This window comes from Sesamum indicum, linkage group LG2 (genome assembly GCF_026168435.1).
Source record: "Sesamum indicum cultivar Baizhima isolate 11 linkage group LG2, ASM2616843v1, whole genome shotgun sequence".
NCBI lineage: Eukaryota > Viridiplantae > Streptophyta > Magnoliopsida > Lamiales > Pedaliaceae > Sesamum > Sesamum indicum.
The window spans coordinates 2,134,601-2,161,658 of NC_142658.1; the positions used below are offsets into that span (position 1 = coordinate 2,134,601).

The 27,058-nt window shown below is 33.2% G+C and overlaps 3 protein-coding genes across 4 annotated transcripts; all 3 read left to right on the forward strand.

The window, feature by feature from the left end:
* The first annotated feature begins 555 nt into the window (after positions 1–555).
* LOC105177062 (glutathione S-transferase F9) lies at positions 556–1,667 on the forward strand. The gene is made up of 3 exons (XM_011100088.3): positions 556–761; positions 848–896; positions 1,086–1,667. The coding sequence occupies exons 1-3, from the start codon at positions 618–620 to the stop codon at positions 1,538–1,540; spliced, it is 648 nt and encodes a 215-aa protein (XP_011098390.1). The 5' UTR covers positions 556–617; the 3' UTR covers positions 1,541–1,667.
* A 3,511-nt stretch (positions 1,668–5,178) lies between these two features.
* Positions 5,179–7,643, forward strand: LOC105177072 (glutathione S-transferase F9). 2 transcript variants are annotated; one of them, XM_020691979.2, is made up of 3 exons: positions 5,179–5,360; positions 6,799–6,847; positions 6,933–7,643. In XM_020691979.2, exons 1-3 carry the CDS (start codon positions 5,233–5,235, stop codon positions 7,479–7,481), a joined length of 726 nt encoding a protein of 241 aa, XP_020547638.1. In that variant the 5' UTR covers positions 5,179–5,232; the 3' UTR covers positions 7,482–7,643. The 2 variants fall into 2 exon arrangements, with proteins under 2 accessions (XP_020547638.1, XP_011098399.1); XM_011100097.3 differs by having other exon boundaries at positions 5,181–5,360; positions 7,027–7,643.
* Positions 7,644–17,815: 10,172 nt separating this feature from the next.
* Positions 17,816–26,360, forward strand: LOC105177080 (proteasome subunit alpha type-6). The gene is made up of 9 exons (XM_011100106.3): positions 17,816–18,041; positions 18,190–18,284; positions 18,382–18,463; positions 20,710–20,806; positions 21,798–21,856; positions 21,957–22,039; positions 22,968–23,063; positions 25,669–25,728; positions 26,044–26,360. The coding sequence occupies exons 1-9, from the start codon at positions 17,966–17,968 to the stop codon at positions 26,134–26,136; spliced, it is 741 nt and encodes a 246-aa protein (XP_011098408.1). The 5' UTR covers positions 17,816–17,965; the 3' UTR covers positions 26,137–26,360.
* Positions 26,361–27,058: the final 698 nt, after the last annotated feature.

Below are 27,058 nucleotides of genomic sequence, written 5' to 3' on the forward strand. Positions count from 1 at the left end.
AAACAACGCAGCCGTGCGTGGAGCCTAGCTTATCTCCTGAAGAATCTATTTCTGGTAGTGAAGTACGTATTTTGAGGTAGGTTTTATATTACTATAATTATACTTAGTAAATAGTTTTTTTTATTAGTTAAAAGTCACTGAATTTGCTAATATTAATAAACGAAAACTAAATGAAGATTAATATTTACTTTCGATTAACTTATTACGGACTTATGCAGGTCAAACATTTTTTTTCCGACTAAACTACCCTTATAACGGTAAAAATATATATACCTTCTCACGTGTACGCTCGAAGACGTGTGAATGTAGTCTAGTCATAAAAATATTTATTTGACCTGCAATGAATCAGTAGTAAATATAATTAATATTATCAAACTCGGTGAATTTTGCGTAACGGAGGACATATTTGTTAAACGAAAGCAAATTTCAGAAGTGTTAGATGTAATTTTTCAAATCACAAGAAGTTTACGTGTAATTACACCAAACTTTAGGAGGGGCGTCATTATTCCTTTCAATTATATAATAGAATTATGAGCATAGACCTATGAACTATAAATCCCATTGATCAAACTACTTTTGTAGTTAATTAGCATCAAGAAACTAGCTAGGTAGCAGCAATGGTGGTGAAGGTGTATGGTCCTGCCTATGCTTCACCTAAGAGAGTTATCACTTGTTTGGTGGAAAAGGAGATAGAATACGAGGTTGTCCATGTCAATTTGTTCAAAGGAGAGAACACAACTCCGCAGTATCTCCAGTTGCAGGTCAGGTCATCACTTTTCTTCTCTATTTATGTTTCCATTTCTCTTATTCATCAATCCATTTATGAGCTTAATTTCTCAACTTGCAGCCTTTTGGGGTTCTTCCAGTCATCCAAGATGGAGACTACACATTATATGGTTAGTAAAATATTTTCTTGGCCTTTTCGGCCTCTACTTTAGGTCAAATCTGAACCAATCACATGGTAAGTATATTATACTTATTTTATGATTAGATTCGTTCGGCTAAACTGAATTCGGGCAAGAATTTTACCTATTTAGCTATGATCAATATGGATCCAATTATTAAGTGTTCCAAAATTGGTGCAGAATCCAGGGCTATCATAAGGTACTATGCAGAGAAGTACAAGACACAAGGAACTGAACTATTGGGAAGGACTGTGGAGGAGAGGGGCCTAGTGGAGCAATGGCTGGAAGTCGAAGCGCACAATTTCCATCCACCGCTCGATGACTTAGTAATTCATGTCTTGTTTGATGGGAAAAAAGGTGTAACCCCCGACGAAAAACGCATCAAAGAAGACGAGGAGAAACTTGCACGTGTGTTGGACGTGTACGAGCAAAGGCTCTCCACGAGCAAATACTTGGCCGGAGACTCGTTTAGCCTAGCCGACCTCAGCCACCTTCCGTTCGGTCACTACCTGGTGACTAGTTTGGGGAAGGAGTACATGATAAGGGAGCGGAAGCATGTGAGCAGATGGTGGGATGATATAAGTAATAGGCCATCTTGGAAGAAGGTGCTTCACCTCTATCCGCCTCCGGTTTAAATCTATCTGTCCATGCTGTGTTTCTCATAACTAATTCGGAATAAGTGTTTCTGTTCGATCGTGTGCTTGTGATTCGGCTTTTGCTTCATTAATTTCTTGACGAATAAATGTTGTTTTTTCTGCTTAATTTACCAATGTTGTGAAGGAATTGAACAATTCAATATCAGCGTTTTGTCAGATGAAGAAATCCATATTGTATCCTTTCTTGTCCCTCCGCTTGTTTCTACGAAAAAGATTAATTTCAGACGAGGGATTATCAGTGATAATTCTTCTGGAGATAAACGGAGATTGAGATTTCTTGATGATCCTATTCAAGGGCTTAAGCCTATTAACGAGAGTTTTAGATGTTAATTTGTAAATCACATTGCAAAGGCTGGCTTATCAGTCGATATCCGATTATATCGGCGAGTACGTATCCGGATCGGCCAGTGCTGATCCAATAAAAACGTCCAAGACCCTGTATTATCATAAATGATTTGGTATCGTTGATAATATCTGATATTATCACCGATGCAATGATATTATCACTTGCAATAATATCACCGATATTATCGATGTGAATATGTCAAAAATAAAGTTAATGAAGTATGGTTGGGAGAGCAATAAACTAAAGAAGAGGGGATCAGATAATTGCTTTTGGGCACTATAAAGGGATATAATCACGCTGTGATTCTATCATTATCTTATTTTTCTCATTTCGGTGTAATCTCCATTACTGAAGGGATGAAGCTCAAGAAAAAGAGTGAAAGATGAAGTTTCATATTCAAAGTTTGATCAAGAAACGTAAGAGAAGAGAGCAAATGAGTTAGAAATTCTATCTTCTTCAGTCGATGGTGAAAACTCTTGTCGAGAGTGATGCTGATAAAGTGGCTCAAAATTTCTTTTCGTCTCTTCTTTACCATTTTCTTAATTAAATATTTCTTCTAGAATATTACATATGTTCAATATATTGAATTTTTCATTAAAAACTATATTAAAATTAATTTTAATTGAAATAGAAAAACGTTATAGGAGGAATGTTCATGATGATGATGGCGATCATTTTCAATTCGATCCGCGATCCACTTTCTTTATACTGGGTCTTAAGTATTTCTAAAATTAACTTATCCATATTTCATATTACAAAACATTTTGTTTGTAATATTTTATAGTAATTTGTGATGCTTAATCATTTTTATAATTTTATTAATTTTTTTAGAATTTTTTAAATATAATATAACACATTTACTTCATATTATTCAATAATATTTCGATACATCATGATCGATATAAAATAATATTATTGTCGATACCGCCACTTTAACTATGAGGGCATCTGTTTTGAATTGTATAGACCTCTTTAGGAGTATAGGGTTGAGTCAAGGCCCGTACATTTCATCAGGGGTGTCCATTTCGATTAACCGAACCGAATCGAACCGAATTTTCGGTTAACTGAAAATTCGGTTCGGCCGTCTGGAAAATCGAAAACCGGTTCCATTCGGTTTTTTTTATTTTAAAATCGAAAAAAACTATTTTTTTATTTTTTTATTTTTAAAATAATATATTTTGATATTTTAAGCCGAAATTGTGATAATGTTGCAATTTTATCCAAAAATACAAATACCAAAATACCAAAATTAAATTCTAATTTAATAGTATAGAGTTCAGTCTTCTGTTTTCTTTAGTCTTTACTAATATAAATTATATAATATTAATATTATAATATATATATATATAATTATATAGTTTTTATATGTATAAAAAAAATTTATTATTTACAGAATTTCGGTTTTCGGTTCGGTTCGGTCACCGAATTAGTGACCAAAAAATCGAACCGAAAATCAATTTTTTTTTTAAAAACCGAAAACCGAATTCGGTTCGATTTTCGGTTCGAACCTAATTTTTGGTTTCAGTTCGGTCCGGCCGATTTTCGATTTTTTTGCACACCCCTACATTTCATCGCTCACTCGGTAATCTATGCAATCAAGCACCTCGTCAATGTGGTGTTGTCCAAGAAACAGGCGAGAAGTATTTATTGTATTTTCCTCAATTTTTCTTTTTTTTAAGGATAAATTATAACAATTTCTTTTTTAAATTTAGCATAATTATAAGTACCCCTAATTGTTTGAAAAATTACTATATCTCCATAACTTTAACGGTTGTCTAACAATTAGTCCATTCCGTTAGATTTTTATCAATTTTTTTGTGATGAACTGATCAAAATGCCCTTGTGGATAAAAATTTTTAATTATATTTTTTTTTATTTTTTATGAATTAAGTGGATAATTTTTTATAATTTTTAAAATTTTTCCATCCACCCTGTTAAATTTTTTATAAGTCTTTATCTTTTTAAAATAAAAAAGAAAAAAATACAATAAGGGCAAAGTTGATAATTTCATACCTCCATCCAAGGATTACATAATTTCATCAAATATCAGGAAGGCATTTATAATTTTATAAATATTGAGGGAATATTTGTAATTATGTCAAAATCTCAGGAGAAGTTGTTATAATTTATCCTTTTTTTCTCATCTATTCCCCTCTTTCCTTCCGAATTTTCTTATAAGAAATTTGTATTTCTATCGCTTTCTTTCCACCAATCAATTCTGCTCCTTTGTCAGCTTCATCATTAATGTGGATGTTTGACTGAGTTCATAAACTGTTTAAAATATCTTATAAGATAGTTTGGTAATTTACAAAATATTTCAAAATATTTGGTAAACTTTCAAAAAAAAAATAAATATATAGTTTATAAAATGATGTGATGGAATGCAGATATTTTTCTTCACTCGCATGTGGAGCCCCACATAATTGATGATCATAGCTTTTGAACTTGTAGATATGAGGCTAAGAAAAATCAGAAGGTCCAATGGCCACCATACACATACATATATAAATGAGTTAATTACGCCTAGATCCCTCTAAAAATATAAAATTACATTCTTTTTCAAGAAAAATTTAAAATTATACTTACACTTATTTTGAAAATTCTTCATTTACCATTCTCAAGTATATTTTTATACTTATAAATGGACGAATGTGATATATATATATGTGGAGCGACGTTAACATCGTTACATTTTTTCTCTTATAAGTACAAAATTATTATGTGACACTGTTGAATAAGGGGTAAAATTAAAAATTAAAATAATTTTGTTGGGAAAAGTATTATATTAGTTCGTTAAGTATGCATAATTTTAATTTTAGTCCGATAACTATGTTCATTTTTGTTTAGGTCCAGTAACTTACGAAATTGCTTACTTTTAGTCCTCCGACAGATTTTCGAACAATTTTACCCCTATGAGTGCATATGGACTCAAACTGCCTTTCAAAAGTTGCATAGGGGAAAAATTGTCCGAAAATCTGCTAGAGGACTAAAAGTAAGCAATTTTGTAAGTTACTGGACCTAAACAAAAATCGACATAGTTATCGAACTAAAATTAAAATTAGGCATACTTAACGGACTAAAATAATACTTTTTCCTAATTTTTCTGCTAACATCAGTATTTTCCGTACAAATCCTAACAAAAGGAGGGACAGATATAAACAATGAATTGTCAGATGGGGTGTAAGTATAATATCAAAATTTATTTGGAAAAGAAGTATTTTTTTAGGGATCTAAATGTAATTAACCCTATATAAATTAGTGAAGTTCATCCCAAAGAATCTCATTCTGGTGAAGTCCTGACAAAAAGAAATGGTGGTGAAGGTGTATGGAGGTGCCTATGGTTCACCAAAGAGGGTCATCGCTTGTTTCATTGAGAAGGAGATCGAGTACGATGTTGTCCATATCGATCTCTTCAAAGGAGAGAACACAACTCCTCACTATCTCAACTTGCAGGTGATCATTTCTCTCTTCTTCTTCTTTTGTTTTTTAGTTGTCAGAAATATATATTAATTAAGAAAAAATGGTTTTTTTCTTGGTTTAAATTTATAATCAACAGTTACCAAAATTTAAATTATTTTTTGTATGATTTTAGTCCATAAAATTAAGTAATTTAATTAATTTTTTGAAGTTTTATAAAGATATTAAAGTAGGTTCTCATCATGACAATTAAAATTATGAGTTTTTTTGCTGAAACTCCAAAGGTTCTAAGTTTATTATAGCAATTAACAAGCATATTAAAAAATCGGGATAATTACACTCTCAATTTTCTGAAGTTTAGTGTAATTACACGTAAATTCCTTCTGATTTGAAAATTATATATATATATATATATATAGTACCCTTGAGGTTTACTTCTGTTTAGTAAATAAGTCTGTCCGTTAGTTAACGAATTTGATGATTTTAACAAAATAATTGGATAAAAATCCATATTTACGTACCCCAGTTGACTTATTACTAATTTTACTGCAGGTCAAATATTTTTTTTTATGACCAAATTGTCCTCATACATCTTGACATGTTCATGCATATTAGGAGGTATAACTTCACTATTATAAGTGTAGTTTAGTCATAAAATAGTTGTGTGACCTATAGTAAGTTCGTAATAAATCGATTGACAGTGACTATTAATATTTATTCAATTTTTTTAGTTAATATCAACAAATTCAGTGAATTTTGTTCAATAGTTTGTTAGACAGAAGTAACCCTCAGGGATATTAAATATAATTTATCAAACTATAAGAGATTTACGTGTAATTACATCAAATCTCGAGAGAGGACAGTGTAATTATCCTTAAAAAATTAGGATAAGAACTTGAGATAAAACTAATATTTAACTCATAATTAAAAGATAGTGAAACAATATAAGTAAATTTATAAGCTTGTATGAGAGTAAATTTAGCTATTTTAATGAATTATAGTTTAATTTACACAATATAAATTTTTTAATGTGTTTTCCCATAAAATATTTATCTATACTTATTTTTCCAAATTCTCTCAAATTAATGGAAAAATAGTTTTCAACATTGAAAAGTTTTTTATAGTAAATATATGATATCTAGAATTAATAAAATGTATTTTTTCTTTTAAAACAATTACATTTTGTAAATTGGCAATGTGTCATAAGTTGCCACGTCAATAAAAAATCAACAAATCAGATATATTTCCCAATTTTTAACTGGGCAAAATGCCATTTTCCGATCAGTTCTCCTAAAATTACAAAATTATAAAGAATGAAGGACCATTTATAACCCTAACAAATTACAAGATTAACGTACCAAATGACTATAATTACAGGACTAACTTTTTCCCAGCAGATGAAACTCTTGTGTTGATATATTCTGCATACAGTTCAAACAAATGTTTTTATGAGTGTGATTTTGCATACTTGCAGCCTTTTGGGGCTCTTCCAGTCATCCAAGATGGAGACTACACATTATATGGTTAGTAAAATATGTTCTTGGCCTCTTAGGCCTCTAAATTTGAACCAATCACATGACAAGTATAATACACTTGCTCTCTGAACAGATTGGTTCGTTCAAACTAAATTCGGGCAAGAATTTTTCCTATTTAGCTACGATCAATATGGAAACAATTACAAAGTGTTCCAAAATTGGTGTAGAATCCAGGGCTATCATAAGGTACTATGCAGAGAAGTACAAGTCACAAGGAACTGAACTATTGGGAAGGACTGTGGAGGAGAGGGGCCTAGTGGAGCAATGGCTGGAAGTCGAAGCGCACAATTTCCAGCCACCGCTCTACGACTTGGTAATTCATGTCTTGTTTGATGGGAAAGAAGGTGTAATCCCCGACGAAAAACGCATCAAAGAAGACGAGGAGAAACTTGCACGTGTGCTGGACGTGTACGAGCAAAGGCTCTCCACGAGCAAATACTTGGCCGGAGACTCGTTTAGCCTAGCCGACCTCAGCCACCTTCCGTTCGGTCACTACTTGGTGACTAGTTTGGGGAGGGAGTACATGATAAGGGACCGAAAGCATGTAAGCCGATGGTGGGATGATATAAGCAGTAGACCATCTTGGAAGAAGGTGCTTCAACTCCACCCCTATGTGTTTTAAATCTATGTGGGAGAGATATTTTGGCTTTTGGTTCATTTGAGTTGATGAATAATAGTTGTGTTCTAGTACGGTCATGTCTGGGTTTTGTTCTGCTTATGTTGTCCAAACTCAGAAATCTTGTGGAGGGATTGAATGGTGCAATCATCAAACATTTTTGCTCAACTTTCCACATATTTATATTAGGATAAATTATTGCTACTCGTTCTAAAATTTGACATAATTATAAGTACTTTCTCGTTATTTAAAAAATTACCAATATCCCCTAATTTTAACGATCGTCTAACATCTGTTAGTTTTCATTTAATTTTTATTTATTCTTTGTGGTGAATTGACCAAACTGCGCTAGTGGACTAAAAACTATAATTTTATTTATTTTCTAAATTTTTTTGATTTTTTATGGATTAAGTGGATAATTTTTTTTTAGAACGCTATCCAATTTTTTGCAAATTTTTTATTTTTTCTTAAAGAAAAATATAGTAAGGGAAAAGTTGACAATTCCATACATCCATCCAATGATTACATAATTTAATCAAACATCAGGGAAATATTTGTAATTTTTTAATAATAAGAGGATATTCGTAATAATGTCAAATCTTACGAATGGTCGTTGTAATTTCCCCTTTATTAACAATAGTTCATTATAAGAAAATAAGAAAATATTCATTATACATGTAATATATGGTACGTCAACTAAATCATATTACACAAAGTTTTCACAAAAAGCATAAATTTCATACAGAATTCGCAACAATACGATATCTGATATTATCATCAATATTATCCCAATATATAATAAAAAAATATCTCCGTATTGACGATGTCATCCAATGATAACCCATACCCTTATATACTTAGAAAAAAAATCTATATAATTATATTTCATTTATTATGAATTGCTCACTTTTATTTTTTTATTTTCAAAATTTTTCTCAATTTTCATTTTCTCATTAAGTATTTGATGGAAAAAGGTCGCATGCCACTTATAATAGATCCATATGTCACTGGAAGAAATATAATATTTAATTATTATTAATTATTATGATTAAAAATAAATAATCATAATAAATAATTATTGACCACGACCAAGCAACGTTATTGGTTGTTATTTTAGTAAGCGGGACTAAAATATTTATCATGATCAGAAGTTATGATAAAAATATTTGTCATGGCTCATAACCATGACAAAAAAAAAATTATAGTGAATAAGCAAGTTTTTTACATTGATTTTATCTAACCATAGTTAATAATAATTATTTATTACGATTTTTAGTCCATAACCATTAGAAGTGTTAACAACAGTAATTTTTTTACTAGTGTGTGCATAGATCTCCTATATTTGCAATAGTATTTAAGTAAAATTAATATATTGAGATTCAATATACAACAAATGGATTATTGAAATTTTGACTAATGATTGAAAATTCTAAATTAAATAGAGAGATTAGGTATAATTGGACTTTATTTAGAATTAATTGCACTTTTAATCTCATAAAATAGACATTTTCTCACTTTCAATCCCGAACTTTACAGGTTCGACATTTTAGACCCGAAAATTCTAACTTTTTCACGGTACTTTCAGTTTCTTTCCAAATACTTGAATTTCTTTATGTCTTGCGAAGCTTGAAATTTCACATGGTATCAAGAGCCACTTACTGATCCTCCTACAAATAAGATACTGCAGATTCTTGAAATCAAAACTCATTCACTGAAGACATGGGAGAAGATCCAGAAACTTACAAGATCAATCCCACTGATAATCCAGGTATCAGCCTAGTTACTACACATCTGGATGGGACTAACTTCCTATCTTGGACCCGTTCTGTTAAAATTGAAGCTAGGATTCATAAATGGACACTCCGAAGGAAGGCAGCAAATGGAGCAATGGACAAGGGCGGATTACATGGTAACCTCGTGGATTTTGAACTCCATTTCCAGAGACATCGTTGAAAGCTTCCTCTACACCAACACTGCAAGAGAACTGTGGTTAGAACTTGAAAATTGATATGGCCAAAGCAATGGACCCCTCATTTACCAACTTAAGAGGGAACTTGCATCCGTATGAAAAGGTACACTATCTGTTTCAGCCTATTTCTCAAGAATTAAATGATTATGGGATGAATTACACCTGTTTCACAATGTTCCTATGGGGCTAATAAGAAAGAAGCAGATAGTAAAACCGCATATCAATTAATGCAATTCCTCACGGGATCAAATGAAACATATGACCATGTGAGGAATCAAATCCTCATCATGGACCGTCTTCCAAATGCTAGTAGGGCATATTCCATGATTCTTAGCGTGGAAAAACAAAATCAGGTAGTTCAGGGACAGTCTTATACATCCCATAACATGGCAATGCAAACTTTTAAAAGAATGGACAACCAAAAAAAATTTCAGAAAAGAAAGAAGGGAATTGACAAAAGAATGCAAGTATGTAAGGAGTGTGGTAAAACAGGCCATCTTAAGGACGTTTGTTTTGAGATTTATGGCTACCCTGACTGGTACAAGACGATGTTAGAACAAAGAAAGAAAAATGGGCCACATACAAACAGAGCTGCTGCTGCAGTTCAAATTTCTGAAGCAGATCACAAAGCCCTAGATGGCAAATTGATTACTGAGATCATAAGGACTAAAGTGGAAAGATATCTGGTTGAAAAGAAACCTCAGACTCTTGCAGAACACCCTGACTTTGAATACTCAGGTAAGTGCATCCAAAATCTAAATTCTCATAACTTGTCTTCTGATATGTGGATAATAGACGGACAGGCTTCCTTTTCCTTTAAGTTCATCTACTGCTGAAAATTGCTTTGATTTACTTCACATAGATCTATGGGTGCCATATAATGAGTATTCTATTTCAAGATGCGGTTATATGCTTACAATTGTAGATGATCACAGCAGAAGCAGATGGACTTTTTTGTTAAAACAAAAATCAGAAACACATGCCTTGCTTATTCACTTTCATAAAATGATTCTCACTCAGTTTGAAAGAAGAATTAAAATGATAAGAACATATAATGGCATTGCATTCTAAGTTAACAAACACAAGATTTCTTTAGGAAATAAGGAATAGTCTGCACATATACTCCACAACAAAACAGAGTTGCTGAAAGAAAATATAAACATTTACTAGAGGTAGCTAGATCTTTAATGTTTCAATCCAACTTACCAAAAATGTTTTGGACTGATGCAATACTTACTGCCATCTATATAATCCATAGGCTTCCTACACGCATTTTGCAATGGAAAACTCCTTATGAAATTTTACATAAGAAACCTGTAGATTATCTTTACTTAAAAACCCTTGGTACTAATCCTTGTATTGGAAAAATTGATATCTAATTCCTATTATCACAAGCCCGATCAAGCCTATCATAAATTATGTGTGGTTGTTCATGTCTATTACACCACGCAAAAGGGTCTTCAATGTAACCGAGATCAAACAACCCTACTGTATGAATACCACGCAAAGTGCACCACGAAAGTTTCTAATTTTCATACTGGACAAGGAATACCACCAAATTTCTCGGATTGTGCAAGAATTTCGGAAAGTCTGTAGGGTTGAAATCCCTCAGTGATATCTCTTTCACAACAGACCTATCCAACTATTACAATAAATATGGAGTACGAAACTCCTTATAGTTACAGGCCCAAAATAATAAAAGAATGATACATAAAACTTTATATCAAAAATATAAATTTCAATGATGAAGAAATAGACTCAGATAGAAGCAGATCAAAGTGGTATTGCACAAAGCACGGTCACAGAAGACCCAAATCTCCACAGTCACACCGACGACTACTCCATTGTCAAAAACTTCACCAACGATCACTAAGATCCAACGGTCACAGAGACTAACTCTTTGTTCACTTAGAACCAGAAGATATGTGAGAGGTATGTAGTGTGTATTTCGGCCGAGGGAAAAATCCTTATTTATAGGTGAAGAGAAAAGACGACTGAAAGAAAAGGTTTGGTGGCTTTCCAAAAGCCATTGGATTGGCTTTGGAAAGCCACCACCTTAACCGGTGATGAAAAGATAAGGAGGATCAAGGTCTATCCATGGCAGATTTAGAGGGAGAGAGAAGAGAGATTGTAAACGACGCACAAGAAGAGAGGGGAAACAAATAATGCTGCTAGGGTTAGGTTAGAACTTAAATAGGAAGAGTAGTGGACTAGTTACCGGGTATGGGTCGGGTAAGGTTGAAATGGGTCTTTCCTGGTGGGTGAGACTCGTGGGCTTTGCCTAGTAGGCCTGCCAACCGTGGTCATTGGGCCATATATCCTAACATGCTCCACCTTGGACCGATGATCCATAAGGAAATATTGTTTGGAGCTTACTTTGGATATGGGACTCTCATCATAGCCATGGGACCGTCCCTGTGTGTACCTGCAAGAAAAAACAACTATGACAGAAGAAAGGTTAGTGAGGAACTAATCTCAGAATTTTTAAATAAGTAATGAATTTCTCCACGGGTAAGCTTTTGGTCCCCATATCGGTAGGGTTTTCCTCTGTTTTGATCTTTTTCAGCTTTATAACTTCCTTCCCAATGATGTCATGGATGAAATGAAAATCTAACATCAATGTGTTTTGTGCGATCGTGAAAAATAGGATTTTTGCAAAGCTGTATAGAAGATTGAATGTCCGAAAAGACAACTAATTTTTCTTTTGAAAACCCAATTTGCTTTATAAGGCCATCTAGCCAAATGGTTTCTTTAAAAGCTTCGATTATGGCAATGTACTCCGCTTCGGTAGTTGATAAAGTGACTATGTATTGTAATTGGAATTTCCAAATAATGCATGCACCGCAAAAAGTAGACACATAAGATGTAGTGGACTTACGACTATCCCTATCATTTGCATAATTTAAGTCCACATATCCAACAAGTTCAATGCAATCAGAATTTCTAAAAAAAGTAATACCAATATCAATAGATCCACGCAGATATCTAAGTAACCAATTCAATGTTTCCCAATGGGGTGTTCCAAGATTAGACATGTATCTACTAAGACAACTAATGGCATATGCAATGTTAGGCCTTGTGCATACCATAAGATACATGATGGATCCAATAACATTTGAAGAAGGAACTTTTTCCATTTTGGCCTTTTCAATGTCCATTTTGGGAGATTGGTCTTTGCAAAGTTGAAAGTGTGCAGCTAGAAGTATGGGTGCAGGTTTTGCATTTTCCATTGAAAACATTTTCAAAACGAACAAGATGTAGGATTTTTTTATTCAGAAGTATGGTAGATTTTTCTCTATTTCTAGAGATGTTCATGCCAAGAATTTGTCGCATTTTCAAGATCTTTCATTTCAAAAATATTACAAAGCTGTTTTTGCAAATCACTAATGAGATGAGGATTAGGGCTAGCAATTAGCATGTCATCAACATAAAGAACAAGAAAGATAGGTGAATTATGCACATGCTTGAAATAAAGACATTGATCATAGTAACTCCTATTGAACTTTAAAGAATGCATGAATGAGTCAAATTTCTTATTCCACTGTCTCGGTGATTGTTTTAAACCATATAACGACTTTTTCAACAAACACACATAATCAGGTTTGCATTTATCAACAAAACCAGCAGGTTGATTCATGTAAATATGTTCATCCAAATCACCATGTAAAAAAGCAGTTTTAACATCCATTTATTTCAGTTCCCAATTGTGGTGTGCAACGAGAGCAAGAATAACACGAACATTGGTGTATTTAACAACAGGAAAATATTTCATTGTAGTATATTCCTTCTTTTTGGGTAAACCTCTTAGCTACTAGCCTAGCTTTGTATTTAATAGGGTTTTCTTGTTTGATTTCAAAAATCCACTTGCAGTCTACTATGGAGGCACTTTTTGGTTTTGGAACTAAAATTCAGGTTTTGTTTTCCTTTAATGACTTCATTTCTTCGTTCATGGCACTAAGCCACTGTTTCGATTTCATAGCCTCATCAGTACTAGTAGGTTCAGTCAATTCAGTATTCAGGGCTGTATCAAAATCTCTAAGTTTCACAGGAGCCCTAATTTGCCTTCTATCTCTGTCCCTAGCAAGCTGATAGTTTTCTAAAAGGTTTGGTTCAGGATTTTCTGAATTTTCTACAGTTTTAGTCTCATTTTCAGGTTCAGGTTCTAATGTGTTTTCCAATTCTCTCTTATTGGTTATCCCCTAAGTTGTTCTCCACCTTATTGAAGGTTTTCTCTTTTTCTATGGTTTGGGTTTTATCTAAATACGGCATTTTATTTTCATTAAATGTCACATCTCTACTAATCAAAACTTTAAAACCTAGTTTACTATGTACCCAAAGTCTATACCCCTTAATCCCTTCCGGATAACCAATAAAAATACATTTTATGGACTTAGGCTCTAACTTATCAAGAGTTTGATGAACAAATGTAGAACATCCAAAGCCACGTAAAGAAGATAAGTCAGGTAATTTACCAGTCCAGACAGATTCAGGGGTTTTTCCCGATAAAGGCACAGAAGGAGACATGTTTATCAAATGAGCAGCAGTAAGAACATCTTCACCCCAAAATGTTTTAGGCAGACTAGAACTTATAAGTAAGCATCTAACTTTATCAAGCAATGTACGATTCATTCTTTCAGCAACTCCGTTTTGTTGGGGGGTGTAGGGGTTGGTTTTGTGCCTTTTCATTCCATACTTACCACACAAATCAGAAAAGCTTTGATTACAAAACTCTAAACCATTATCAGTGCGAAGAGATTTTAACCTTTTACCTATTTGGTTTTCTACTAAAACTCTCCATTTTTCAAATTTCTCAAAGACTTCGGATTTGTGTTTCATTAAGAAAATGAAAACTTTTCTTGAAAAGTTATCTATAATAGATAAGAAATAGCGATTACTACCATGAGTGGACACATTCGAAGGTCCCCAAATGTCATCATGCACATAATCAAGAATGAAAGTAGACATGGAAGGGTTTGGGGAGGGTGAAGCAGGAAAATTCACTTTATGATGCTTACCAAGAACACAATCATCACAAAAATCTAGTTTCTCAATTTTTTCATTCAAGATTCCATCCTTCTTTAAAAGATCTAGTCCCTTGTGACTAATATGACCAAGTCTCTTATGCCACAAAGCAGTTAAATCACATTCAGAAACAGAGGTAGCAAGATTATCATAAGAAACCGTGCATATATAGAGATTACGCTTTTGTTCAGTTTTGAACACAATCAATGAACCCTTCATAATTTTCATGAGGCCTTTGCCCCATCTACCTTCAAGACCATCTTTTCTTCTAATGCAGCACATGAAATAAGGTTATGGCTCAAATCATGAACATATCTGACATTTTTCAAAGTCAACCTATAACCTTCTTTAAAACATATGAGATGTCACCAAAACCCTCGATTTCACATTTCTTCTCATTAGCCATAGAGTCAAAACCAGCATGCTCATATCTAAAATTTGAGAAAAATTTTTTGGACTCATATGAAATGTACACCCAGAATCAATCAACCATTCATGTTTGTTAAAGGAATGCACAGAATTGGCTTCACACACAACAAAAACTTCACCATTGTTATCATTAGAAACATTATTGGCCTTTCCTTTTCTTCATAATATCTATCTCTGTTATCCTTTCTAAGTTTTCTACAGTCCTTAATATAGTGCCCTTTTATACCACGGTTATAGCAGCTTCTTTCTCTGGTTTTATCATCTTTATAAGAGTTTTTCCTAGGTCTAGATTTACTCCTACTTCCACTTCTATTTTTACTCGTACTTCTGCTTCTGTTATTATATCTGGAGTTTCTAAATTTTGGTCTTCCCCTAACCGAATTAACCTCATGTTGGTTTTGACTAGGTTTATTAGCCCTAAGATCCATTTCTTTACTCTTTAGTCCATTTATTTAGTCTCAATATTAACACTATCTCTACCATACTTAATAGCAGCTTTCACGTCAGAGTGGGTTTCAGGTATAGCATTAAGCAAAACAATGGGAGAATACTCATCAATATTTTTATCACCAGTGAGTTTAAAATCATCCAGATTTTCATCAATGTTCTTAGACAAATCAAGTTTGTATATGAAAAACTTTTCCAATAAAAACAGTTTACTAGGCAGGGAGGTTTCAGTATAAAGCTCTTCAAGTTTTTCCCACAATTCTTTTGAAGAATTTTGTTTTCCGACTTTTCTCAAAACTGTATCAGACAAGTATAAAAGATGGACGAATAAGCATATTCGTCATTTTCTAATTTTTTCTCTTCAGAAACATTTTTCAAATATTTTCCGTCAATAGCCTTAAAGACTTTTTGCTGAATCAAAATGCCTTTCATTTTCTGTTGCTAGATTGAAAAATCACTTTTTTCCATCGAAAGGTTGTAGGTTATAATCGGCCATTTAAAAAAGGAAATTAAAGAAAATTTAAGAAAAGGTGTTTAGCAAGATTTAGTGATTATCAAAAAACGTTTTTAACAAGTACTCACAGCAAATAAGTCACAGTATTACCAGATTTCAAATATCATGACAAATTATAAGAAATATCAAATAAACCGCGTACAACAATTTTAGTATAACACGACAGAATAAGTAGATCACAGAAGATCACTAGAAAACAGAAGATTTATAAGATCACACAGATCAAAAAGTAGTATAAATCGCAGTAGAACAGTAGGTATAATAGGATCACACAGATCAACAGATTAGAAGTATAGAAATCACAAGAAAATCAGTAAATCAAAATTGAGATCTCAACAGGTATATATATAAGTAGCAACAGGTATAAAAGGATCACAACAGATCAATAATAAAAAAGAGAAATATGTAACGAGTCCGAGGCTAACCAGCCTAAGTCCCGTCCAGATACCCGACAATCTCATGGGTCCGGCCAAGAGGGATATTAGAGGGTTTTACTACGGGAAATAGATAACAAAATAATAGAGATCCGACAGTAATATTAAGCAAAGATATCAACAAAAATAAAGAGGAGGGGTTTCAAAGGTTACCACCACCAACGACGGGATGAAGGATTAGAGTAGTGGCTCTGATACTACTATAGGGTTGAAATCCCTCAGTGATATTTCTTTCACAACAGACCATCCAACTGTTACAGTAAATATAGAGTACGAAACTCCTTATAGTTACAGGCCCAAAATAATAAAAGAATAATATAGAAAACTTTATATCAAAAATATAAATTTCAATGATGAAAAAATAGTCTCAGATAGAACCAGATCCAAGTGGTATTTCACAAAGCATGGTCACAGAAGACTCAAATCTCCACAGTCACACCCACGGCTACTCCACTGTCAAAAACTTCACCAACGATCACTGAGATCCAACGGTCACAGAGACTAACTCTTTGTTCACTTAGAACCAGAAGATATGTGAGAGGTATGTAGTGTGTGTATTTCAACCGAGGGAAAAATCCCTATTTATAGGTGAAGAGAAAAGACGACTAAAAGAGAAGGTTTGGTGGGTTTTCAAAAGTCATTGGATTGGCTTTGGAAAGCCACCACCTTAACCGGTGATGAAAAGAGAAGGAGGATCAAGGTCTATCCATGGCAGATTTAGAGGGAGAGAGAAGAGCGACTGTAAACAGTGCACAAGAAGAGAGGGGAAACAAATAATGCTGCTAGGGTTAGGTTAGAACTTAAATAGGTAGAGTAGTAGACTGGGTAAGGTTGAAGTTGGTCTTGCCTGGTGGGTGAGACTCGTGAGCTTTGCCTAGTGGGCCTGCCAACCGTGGTCATTGGGTCATATATCCCAACAAAGTCTTCGGTAATAATCTATGCCCGTGGCGATTGAGAGGATAGTTCCTTAAGTAGGTCCCATGATTTTCTCCATTGGGAAGTGTCTGGCTCGCCATAGAAATCTGTAAATCGTCACGGTGGAATTCCATCATCAACTGAAACATTCATGTAAATATGATATTTCAATATACTGTGAAGAGAACAAAAAACTGATTTATTCCAGAATAACGCTAGGCCGCCGCTTCTACCCTCGCAATCTACCCCAATGCCATGCATGTTGAAGCAATTTCTAAGCTGTCCAATTCTGTTACCAGTACATTTAGTCTCCATAATAAAGACCAATGAAGGGCGATGAATCCAAATAAGGGATTCCAAACTTTTGATCGCTGGGACTCCTCTCAAGTCTCGACAGTTCCAAGATAAGAGATTTATAATGAGCAACAAAGGCTGTGGGTATCTAAAGATGGCTCCAAAGTATCAAGATACTCCTCAACAAATTGTTTTTTGTTTTAGAAATAAATGAAAGGTTTTTCTTTAATGAATTTATTAAAATGTAACAAGATTTTAATCTATTTTTAAAATATAGGGAAATTTTTAGCTATTTCAACAAATACCGGAGATAAAATGCAGTTTAACCTAAATTCCCTTCCCCTTCTCTGCCCCCATTCTCGCTCTTCACATTACCCACTGCCCTTTGAATTTCTTGTTAAAGAAAAAAGGGAAACAAGTGCACAAACAGAAAAATATCAAATCGTTAGGGGGAAAAGTTTGAAGGATGAGCCGTGGAAGTGGAGGCGGATACGATCGACACATTACGATCTTCTCTCCGGAAGGTCGTCTCTACCAAGTTGGTAAGCATTTCTACTTTCCCAGGGCCTACTTTTCTAATTTTCCGAGCTTAATGACCTAACTTTGTTTTCAGGTATCGTTATTCACTTGCTTGTTTTGTCGGTTTCCGTAAGATTAGTGTTCATGACTATATTGGCATCACTTATGCAGAATATGCTTTCAAGGCAGTTAAGGCTGCCGGAATCACCTCGATTGGCGTCCGAGGGGCGGATTCAGTATGTGTTGTTACTCAGAAGAAAGTTCCAGTGAGTTTTTCTTTTTCTTTTTACTAATTATTGGTAATTTTCTGTTTTAACTTCTATTCTGTGGGTTGAAATTATCAGTTGAGTAATCTATGAGCAGGACAAGCTTTTGGATCAGACAAGCATCACCCATTTGTTTCCCATTACCAAGTACCTGGGTTTGTTGGCTACTGGCATGACAGGTACCTTTTGGTTTGCACCCTCTTTTCGTGTTTGACTAATTTTGTAAATGGGGATAATAAAATTAATTAGTCGTACTAATACATTAAGATCAGACCGTCTGGCCTGCTGGGGGTTGGTTTTTCGAGTGATTTGGAAGGTTTGGAGAGGTGGGAGTTTTTGAGCGAATGTAATGGTGAATGTAATTAATATTGGACTTACTTCTAGATAGTTTTTTCAGGAAAATAACTTGTTAGAGTTAGTAGTGCCACGTCATGCTTTTAACGCTTGAAATGTAAATATGTATTTTTAATTGATGTTATGATTTTATTTATTTATAAAGATATTTATAATTATAATAGTTGAAATATCTATATATATGTGTGTATATATATATACAGATATAGTAATGATTAGGAATTTTTTATGATACTTCTGAAGAATGAGGTTTGAAAGGGGATTATGTTTGATTTTGAATTTGGAGTAAAATTTATTTTGGTACTAGAGTTTTGCTATTAATGTAACTTTGGTGCATGAGTGTTACAGATGACTTAATTAATACCTGAGTTGCATCGTATGTCTCTTTGGTACCTGGTATTACAAATGACTTAATTAGTAATCGAGCTTCACCATTAATATCATTTTGGTACCCAATTCATTTTTTTTTTAATTTAATTTTGCTATTATCTTTTTATGTGATGACCATTTACCCTTTGCTATTAAAATGAAAACTAATAAATATATCAAATAACAAATTTGCATAAATTTCTGCCAATATATTTTTTCTTTATTTGAACCAATTGACTTCTATTTCCATATTTGGTTATCAAGATAATTATATTTTTAGTATTAATTTTGCTACTATCTTTATTATTCAATATATATAGAAAAACTCATTATTAAATAACTTATATATTAATAGTCAAGTCCTTAGGAATAGTAATTTTCATCATCAAAGAGACTTTTTTGCATTTAATCGGGATATTAAAATTGGATTGCAAAGTTTAATTTAGATTCAAAAGTTTCAATTTTGGATTATAAATTTTTGAACATTAGAATGCAAATTCAACTTCTCTATGTTCCAATGTGTTTTGAATTTCACTTTTGATATAATCAATTACTAAGTAATGAGTTATCTTATAAATATTGATAAATAAGTGAGTAGAAAATAATAAATTAATGAAATATTATTATCAAGTATAATATTAAAGTCTAATGAAATTCGCATGGTTCAAGTAAAGACAAAATATATTGATTATATTTTATTCACATTTTTATTGGTACATTTATTATCTAAGAGTGAAATGGCTGTAATGTAAAAAATAATGCAAAATAAATAAAAGCATCAATTTGGTACCAAAGTGATATTTTAGGTGAAACTCGAGTACTAATTGAGTCATTTGCAATTTACTCATGTACCACTATGACATTAATAGTGAACTCGTGTACTAATCGATTCATTTGTAATTGCTCGGTTACCAATATGACATTAATGACAAAACTTGCGTGGCAATACGAACTTTAGACTCTGATTTTGTCATTGAGAAAGAACAAAATCCCTCAAAAACAGAAACAGCTCGTAAACCGAACCATCTCTTATTTATATGTATATATTTAGATAGATACAGGTATAGTAATGATAAGAATTTTTTTATAGTACTTCATAAAAATGAGGTTTGGAAAGGGGGCTATGTTTGACTTTGTCTTTGAGAAAAAAACAAAACCACTCAAAAACAGAAACAACTTGTAAATGGGACCAAATATCTCTTATTTATATATATATATATGCATAGATAGATAGATACAACTATGGTAATGATTAGGAATTTTTTACAATACCTTTGAAGAATGAGGTTTGTAAAGGGGGTTATGTTTGATTCTGTCTTTGAGAAAGAACAAAACCACTCAAATACAGAAACAACTTGTAAATGGAACCAAACGTCTCTTATTTATTCATTGTAATCTTTTGATTAAGAGATGTTTCTTGAAACATTTTCTTTTGGCTCAGATTGACAGTTGGAGGAAATGGGAAATGTTGAAATTGTGGAATGAACATTTCATTGATTGGTTGTAGCCAATATATATACATTTTTAGTTGGCCCAAGTATTTCCTTTATGTCATGTTCAAGAAGCAAGTTTCAAGTGAAGCCTGTTTTAATTAAAGCGTGGGTCCATATGCTTAATGAAATATTTGGTGAAACTTTTGGACCATATTCCTTCACTTTCTTTATACGGATGGTTCATTTTGATTTATTCCTTTTCTGTCCAGCTGATGCAAGGACTTTGGTTCAACAAGCAAGAAATGAGGCTGCTGAATTTCGTTTTAGATATGGATACGAAATGCCTGTTGACGCTTTGGCACGATGGTATCTTTAGTTTACTAATGCTTTCTCTAGGTGCACTGAATACCTTATAGTTTAGATTCTGATTTATTCCTTTGTGTTCATCTGAAGCCAAGTACTTTGGCTAACAAGTATGTGCTCTAGATGATTAATGATGCTTGATTTGTCGGAAACAATGGCCCGAACCTAGAATTAAGTAATCCTAGGATGATGTGTCTATTTTCCAACTGAATGATCGACACGGTCAAGCAAATTTACGAAATTCCTTCTTCACTTACAATATTCTGTTTCGAGAAACCAGTACTTTAACTCTTGAGAAGTATGTGATTGGGTGAAGCTATATAGGATTTCATGGACAATTGATTTTTAATATCAGGTTTTAAAGGTGTGTATGTGCCCCTTGGGGATTGCCCAAAGGCAAGGCGGTTGTAAGTTGCCTTGAGATGATGCTGGGAGCTTCTCCTTTGGGGTGCATGCTTGTAAGCTCAAGTGCTTGGGGCACATGCCTCTTATGTATCAATTTTTTGGTATATGCTTTGCAGACGCGTAACCAAAAGTTTCCGTGTTTCAATTTTAAAATGTCCATATAAATCATTTGTCAACGTTTCTTAAAGTTAAAAATCTAATTTTCTCAAAAATCATCTTCATTTATCTTGTGGTCATAATATGTAAAACTTTTGTTGTAATATAATTTAATATCTCAAGAGTGGGAAATGTGTAACCTTCTTTTACTTATGCTTTTTTCTCCAGAATCTTTTGCTACTAATTTGTTATGATTATTTTAGCTTATTGTTAAATAATTAGTGGAATTTGATATTTGTTAAATATTATCCGTAAATATTTATGGGCCATAAGCGCAACCTCAGGCACACTATATTTCGCCTTTTTAAGCACTGTTCAAGTTGTAAATTATACTTTTATTTAGATAAGAAAATATCCATTGAATATTTGATCTCAGGTGTTGCATTCATTATTTCAGTGTATCTTTTGTTGTAAATGTATCCAAACATTGCAGGATTGCAGACAAGTCTCAAGTTTACACACAACATGCATACATGAGACCACTTGGCGTAGGTTCGTGCTATTCACTTCGCTTAACAGATGGATATTTTAAATGGCCCGCCTTCCACATTATACATTGTGTTCATTGGTTTGCCTTGTTTTGTGTATAAAGTTGCAATGATATTGGGCATTGACGAAGAGAAAGGTCCTCAACTCTTCAAGTGTGATCCTGCTGGTCATTTTTTTGGTCATAAGGTGAACATTTGTTCTTTTTGAAATTTTTAATTCCATTTTTGTCATTTTCTGATATGTTGCTTCAGATGCATATACCAAAAGATAAATGAAAAAAGTTCCATATTTCTTTTATATTGATTACTTCTATGAATTAACTTTTCCTCTCATTCAAAATTATTTTCTTTGGCTTGGTAATTAGCGTTTTCAGTGTTTGCTGATTTTCTCATTTCACAATTTAAACGCATTCATTTACTATCAACATGCATTTTTTGCATTGGCCTCTTCCATTAATTGAAAGAAGTATCAGCCAATCCGCATATTTTTTCTCATTAATTGAGAGAAGTATCAGCCAATCCACATATTTTTTCTTTTATAGAAAAATGTAACTCGTAATTCCCTGAACTTGAGACGTTCTTAAGATGAAGTAGACTTTGTTGAGATGGGTGAAACTCTTCCTCTTAGAAATTTATGTGGGACTTTCATCTTGTACAACTCAGGCAAAACTTTGATCTTATAGCTCAAGCAAAAGCACGAAAATAAAAGTAAACTAGTAATTAGATATGTAATAGAACTTTCAAGTTATATATAGTTGTCCCAGATAATATATGAAGAAAGATTATGCTAAAACTTTGCCACAATGGCTCTTAACATGTAGCTCTGTAATGACAAGATAGGCTGGCCAACCTAAAAGACTGGATTTTCATGTCCTGACTCCCTTGGGAGTTAAGACTAAAGCAATTTCCTGAAATGTCCCTTATTGAAATGTACTATCATGCAATGGTTTTCTTGAGAAGATGATCACATTTAATGAAAGGGAGCTATATGGGCATTGCTAGAAGAATCAGGGGAGGGTTCGCTATATCCAAGGACGCATTAAATTAGTATTGTTTTTTGTTCGGCACTTTTTGGGTTTGAAAAGAGCATTTCTTTCCATTTTGTTTTCTGATAGGCAACAAGCGCTGGTGGGAAAGAGCAAGAAGCGATTAACTTTTTAGAAAAGAAGATGAAGAATGATCCTGCATTCTCCTATGAGGAAACTGTGCAGGTAAAAGAAAATGCCTAACATTGAGCCTTTTATTAATGTTGCAGTTTGGATCCTGATCTGTTTGTTTGAGTATAGTTAGTAATGCATGTGCTAGGTCGATGACTTATTTACCCTTCCCATAATTGCTCTGTGGTGTTCTCAAAGTATAGATGACATGACTAACATATGACAGTGGAACACTCAAACTTTAGATATGTGATCTATTGAGTATATTTATTCGTAATGTGTTGTATTTATGGAACCTGGATAATCTCGAATTTCTCTTCTTTTTTTTCCTATTTAATTTCTATGAGCATAACCCCTATATTTTTTCGTATTTAGTCATCCTAAGTAACTTTCCTCATTATCTTCTTATTTTCCATGTCTACTATAATATCTGTCTGCCTTTGCCATGAAGCTTCTGGTACTATGTTATGTGCACCATTGTAGTTGGACAGTCTTAATTGGCCAGAGCATTTGGTATTTATCTCTATTATATCTCTCGTTCTCTGGTGGTAACATGAATTTTGTAGTTTTAAGGACCATGTATTTGTGCTTGGGAATTGCTAGAGACAACCCTTTACACAGCTTTGTGTCTCACTGTAAAATCATGTCTGCATTTGGGCCTTTCCTTTTCCTTTTTTTGCATATTCACAGATAGTGTCTATATGATGCATGATTTAACTTATAGGCGGAGTAGGAATTCTTCTTGGTGGTGGGTTTCAGCAAAATGTATATCTAAAGCATTGTATTGTTGACTATAGAATAATTATGACCATGTGTAGAAGGTAATTTTGGGGTATTTAGGATCTTAGTTATTAGAAAAGTATACTAAAATGCATCTATGGATTTAAGAATTTGAAAAGACATTCAATCCTGAAAATATTTTAAGGACTACCAGTTTGTCCATATGTACAGTAGAGCTGTCTCACAGCAATACTGACATTTGTGTGTGTGTTCTTGGTCTATGTCTACTTTGATGTTTTAGATGAGATTATAACCGAATTACCTATACTTAAAGCTATTGTTTATTCCAGTGTGATTTCAAAAGTTTCCCACAGCTAGTGATGGTGGAAATGGTAATTTGACTGGAGTTACCAGAAGACTTTGGTATGCTAGTCATGGATCTTGTGAATGTGTTATCCTGGTTTCCTGAAAGTCTCTGCATTAGTAACATTCAAATTGCATGCTGGAACCATACATCCTTGACAGTTGATGATTCAGAAGATGGAAAAATATTTTATATATATATATATATGCGGGGTGAATTTCCAATATAAGATTAGCAATCCACTTATGCATTTGTAAATGGAGCACATGTGCAGAAGAGTTCAATGTCTTGATCTCTAACCTTGAAAGAAATAGTCTTAAAACACAAGGTAGCAGTTCTCTTTTGCTGGCTGGTGATGTGTTTTGTTGTTCTATGACATGTTACATTAACTTATGTTTTATGTATTGAAATGCAAAACGACTGTTGATGAGTGCATGCTACAGTTTTACTTGATTAGATGGTTAGAATTGGCCATGTCATCAGTATTGTTTTTTCCCAGGTTGTATATAATGTAATAATTTGTTTTATGAAAAGCTTTTATTGTTTTCTCTTAGGTTTTATACCATTTGCATAAAGTTGGTCAATTTCTCGAGTGGTGGGATATCTTGTTTTTGCTGTTTCTCAAATACAGTTTATGGAAAAGTAGCAGATTCCATGATGCTATATCATGCATTTTGCTGAACCTCCATGAGAGTTTCCTTCAGATGCTTAACGAATATATCCTCTTAAAACTTTATTATCTTGAGAATCAGTATGCTAAATGTGTATAATGTAAACAGAACTTCTGCTGGATCAACCAGTATGGTCATTAAATGTTTTGGCTTGAAATTAATGTAAATAGCCCTTCTGTTTGTACACACTCAAAATGTTACCTATTAACTAAAAGTTCCTTAAGACAACGGTTGTAAACAGTCTTAACCTTAATGACCTGTGGTTTCAATGAATTTGCTTTTGTTTATAATTCCTCTTCTTGTAAATTGCTTTTCAGTTTTTTGTTTAGAGTATTTCTGTTGGAAAGTGTGATTTGATCCAATTCAGTACTTTCTAGTCATCCATTATCTGGTGGTGTAATTTGATGCAAGAGTCGTAAAATATTCAAGGGACAAGTATTACTTCTTGAGCAATGTTCTTCTGGGCCAAAAAAATGACGGGGACTTTGACAAGCTAAACATCATTTATGTTGAAAATTTTAATAATGGTAAATCGAAGTAGCATATTTGATTTAGCAGGGAGGAAGAAGATTCACTTATCCTCTGCAATTGTACAGTGAAGCCTTCTTGACTTGAGTGTTTTCATGAGGTTCTGGGCGAAGAGGAAATTAACAAGGACGTGTTACCTCTTGATTTTAGAAAGTATTCTTTCTGGTTGAAAATCAGAAAAGATGCGTGCTCAAAAGTTAGAAAGAGTACTGCATTTGATCTAGTTGAGGAGATGGTATTACATATATCTATGTCTTTCATTTCAGTATATTGTGGGATTCACATTCTTCGGGAAGTAGGACAAAAGTTTGTGTTTAATTCTTCTCATTAACATCAAGGTTGAGAGTTCTGACATTTCAACTTTTTGTATTTGTAGACTGCGATTTCAGCTCTGCAATCTGTCCTACAGGAAGATTTCAAGGCCAGTGAAATTGAGGTAATCCTTTTAGTCTTCCAGTCTCTTTACAATAGTTGTTTAGTCTCTTTTGTACAAAATGAATGTGCTGGTTGCTCCTTGTTTTCACACTTCACCAACATGCTCTGAGGGTAGCTACTTATTTGTGGAGATTTTCTTTACGCCCAAAAACTTGGCATCCAAAGTTGATACTGTACTGTTTTTCAAGTCATGAGCTTTCCGTATCATTTCAAAAACCTTATTGTATTAATGGAACTTGGGCAAAATCAAGTTCTCTTATCTTGAGACAGTGAACAATGAATTGCTTCTTCATTAAATCATTTGGTCTTTTGCTAGGTTGGTGTTGTAAGGAAAGACGATCCCGTTTTCAAAGTATTGTCAACTGAAGAAATTGACGAGCATCTGACCGCAATCAGTGAGCGTGACTGACCCTGTTGAGTTTTGCGAACTATGTGCTGATATAGTTTCAACATGAACTATGTTAGATGATGGGTAGGAAGGTGTGGGTGTTCTATTTCAATTCAGATAATCATACAATACCTTTCCCCTGGACCCATGTTTATCGTATAAGTTATGCATCTCAGTGGTTCTGTTGGTTATCATATAAACATGCATATTTTAGTGCAATTGATATCATAGTCCTGCACAGATCAGCTCATTTGTGTTTTTGTTTTGGAGAAGCAAAATTGCTGGTGCCTTTGCCATTTCATTAAGAGTGATGAATCTCTCTTCCCTCATTATAATTAGGGGTGGCAAATGAGTCGGCTTGGCTTGCAAGTTGGCTTGCGCTCTTTGAAGAGTCGAGCTTGAGCCAATATATTTCTTTTCAAAAGGCTCGCGAGTTATTTTTTTTTAATATTCTTTTATCTTTAAGTATTTTTATATATTGTAACTGCACATATAATAGTGTATCAAGTTAATAAACAAAATATTAATAATATATTAGAAATATAGTTGAGCAATATCTCATATTTTAATTGTATATCATCATAAAAGTATGGTATTTTGTTATCCATATAAGAATAAACATAATTATTGATTTGTTAAATGATCTAATAGTTGAAGAAAAGTATGAATATATTTTTGTTAAAAATAATTTGGGCTTGTTAATGTAACATAATAAAAAAAAATTCTAAAATAATTATTATTTTGATTATAGAAAAGTTCAGTTATGTGAGCTCGAGCTTTTGAATTTTTTGATGAGTTTGATTCAAGTTGGACTCGTTTATAGTCGTAAATTTAGGTCATTTATTCTCTCCAAAAATATGGAATGATTTTGGGCATTTTGTTTTAACTTCAGTAGCATGAGATCATCAATTCCCTTCTATGAAAGCAATTTCAGGTGGTCGAA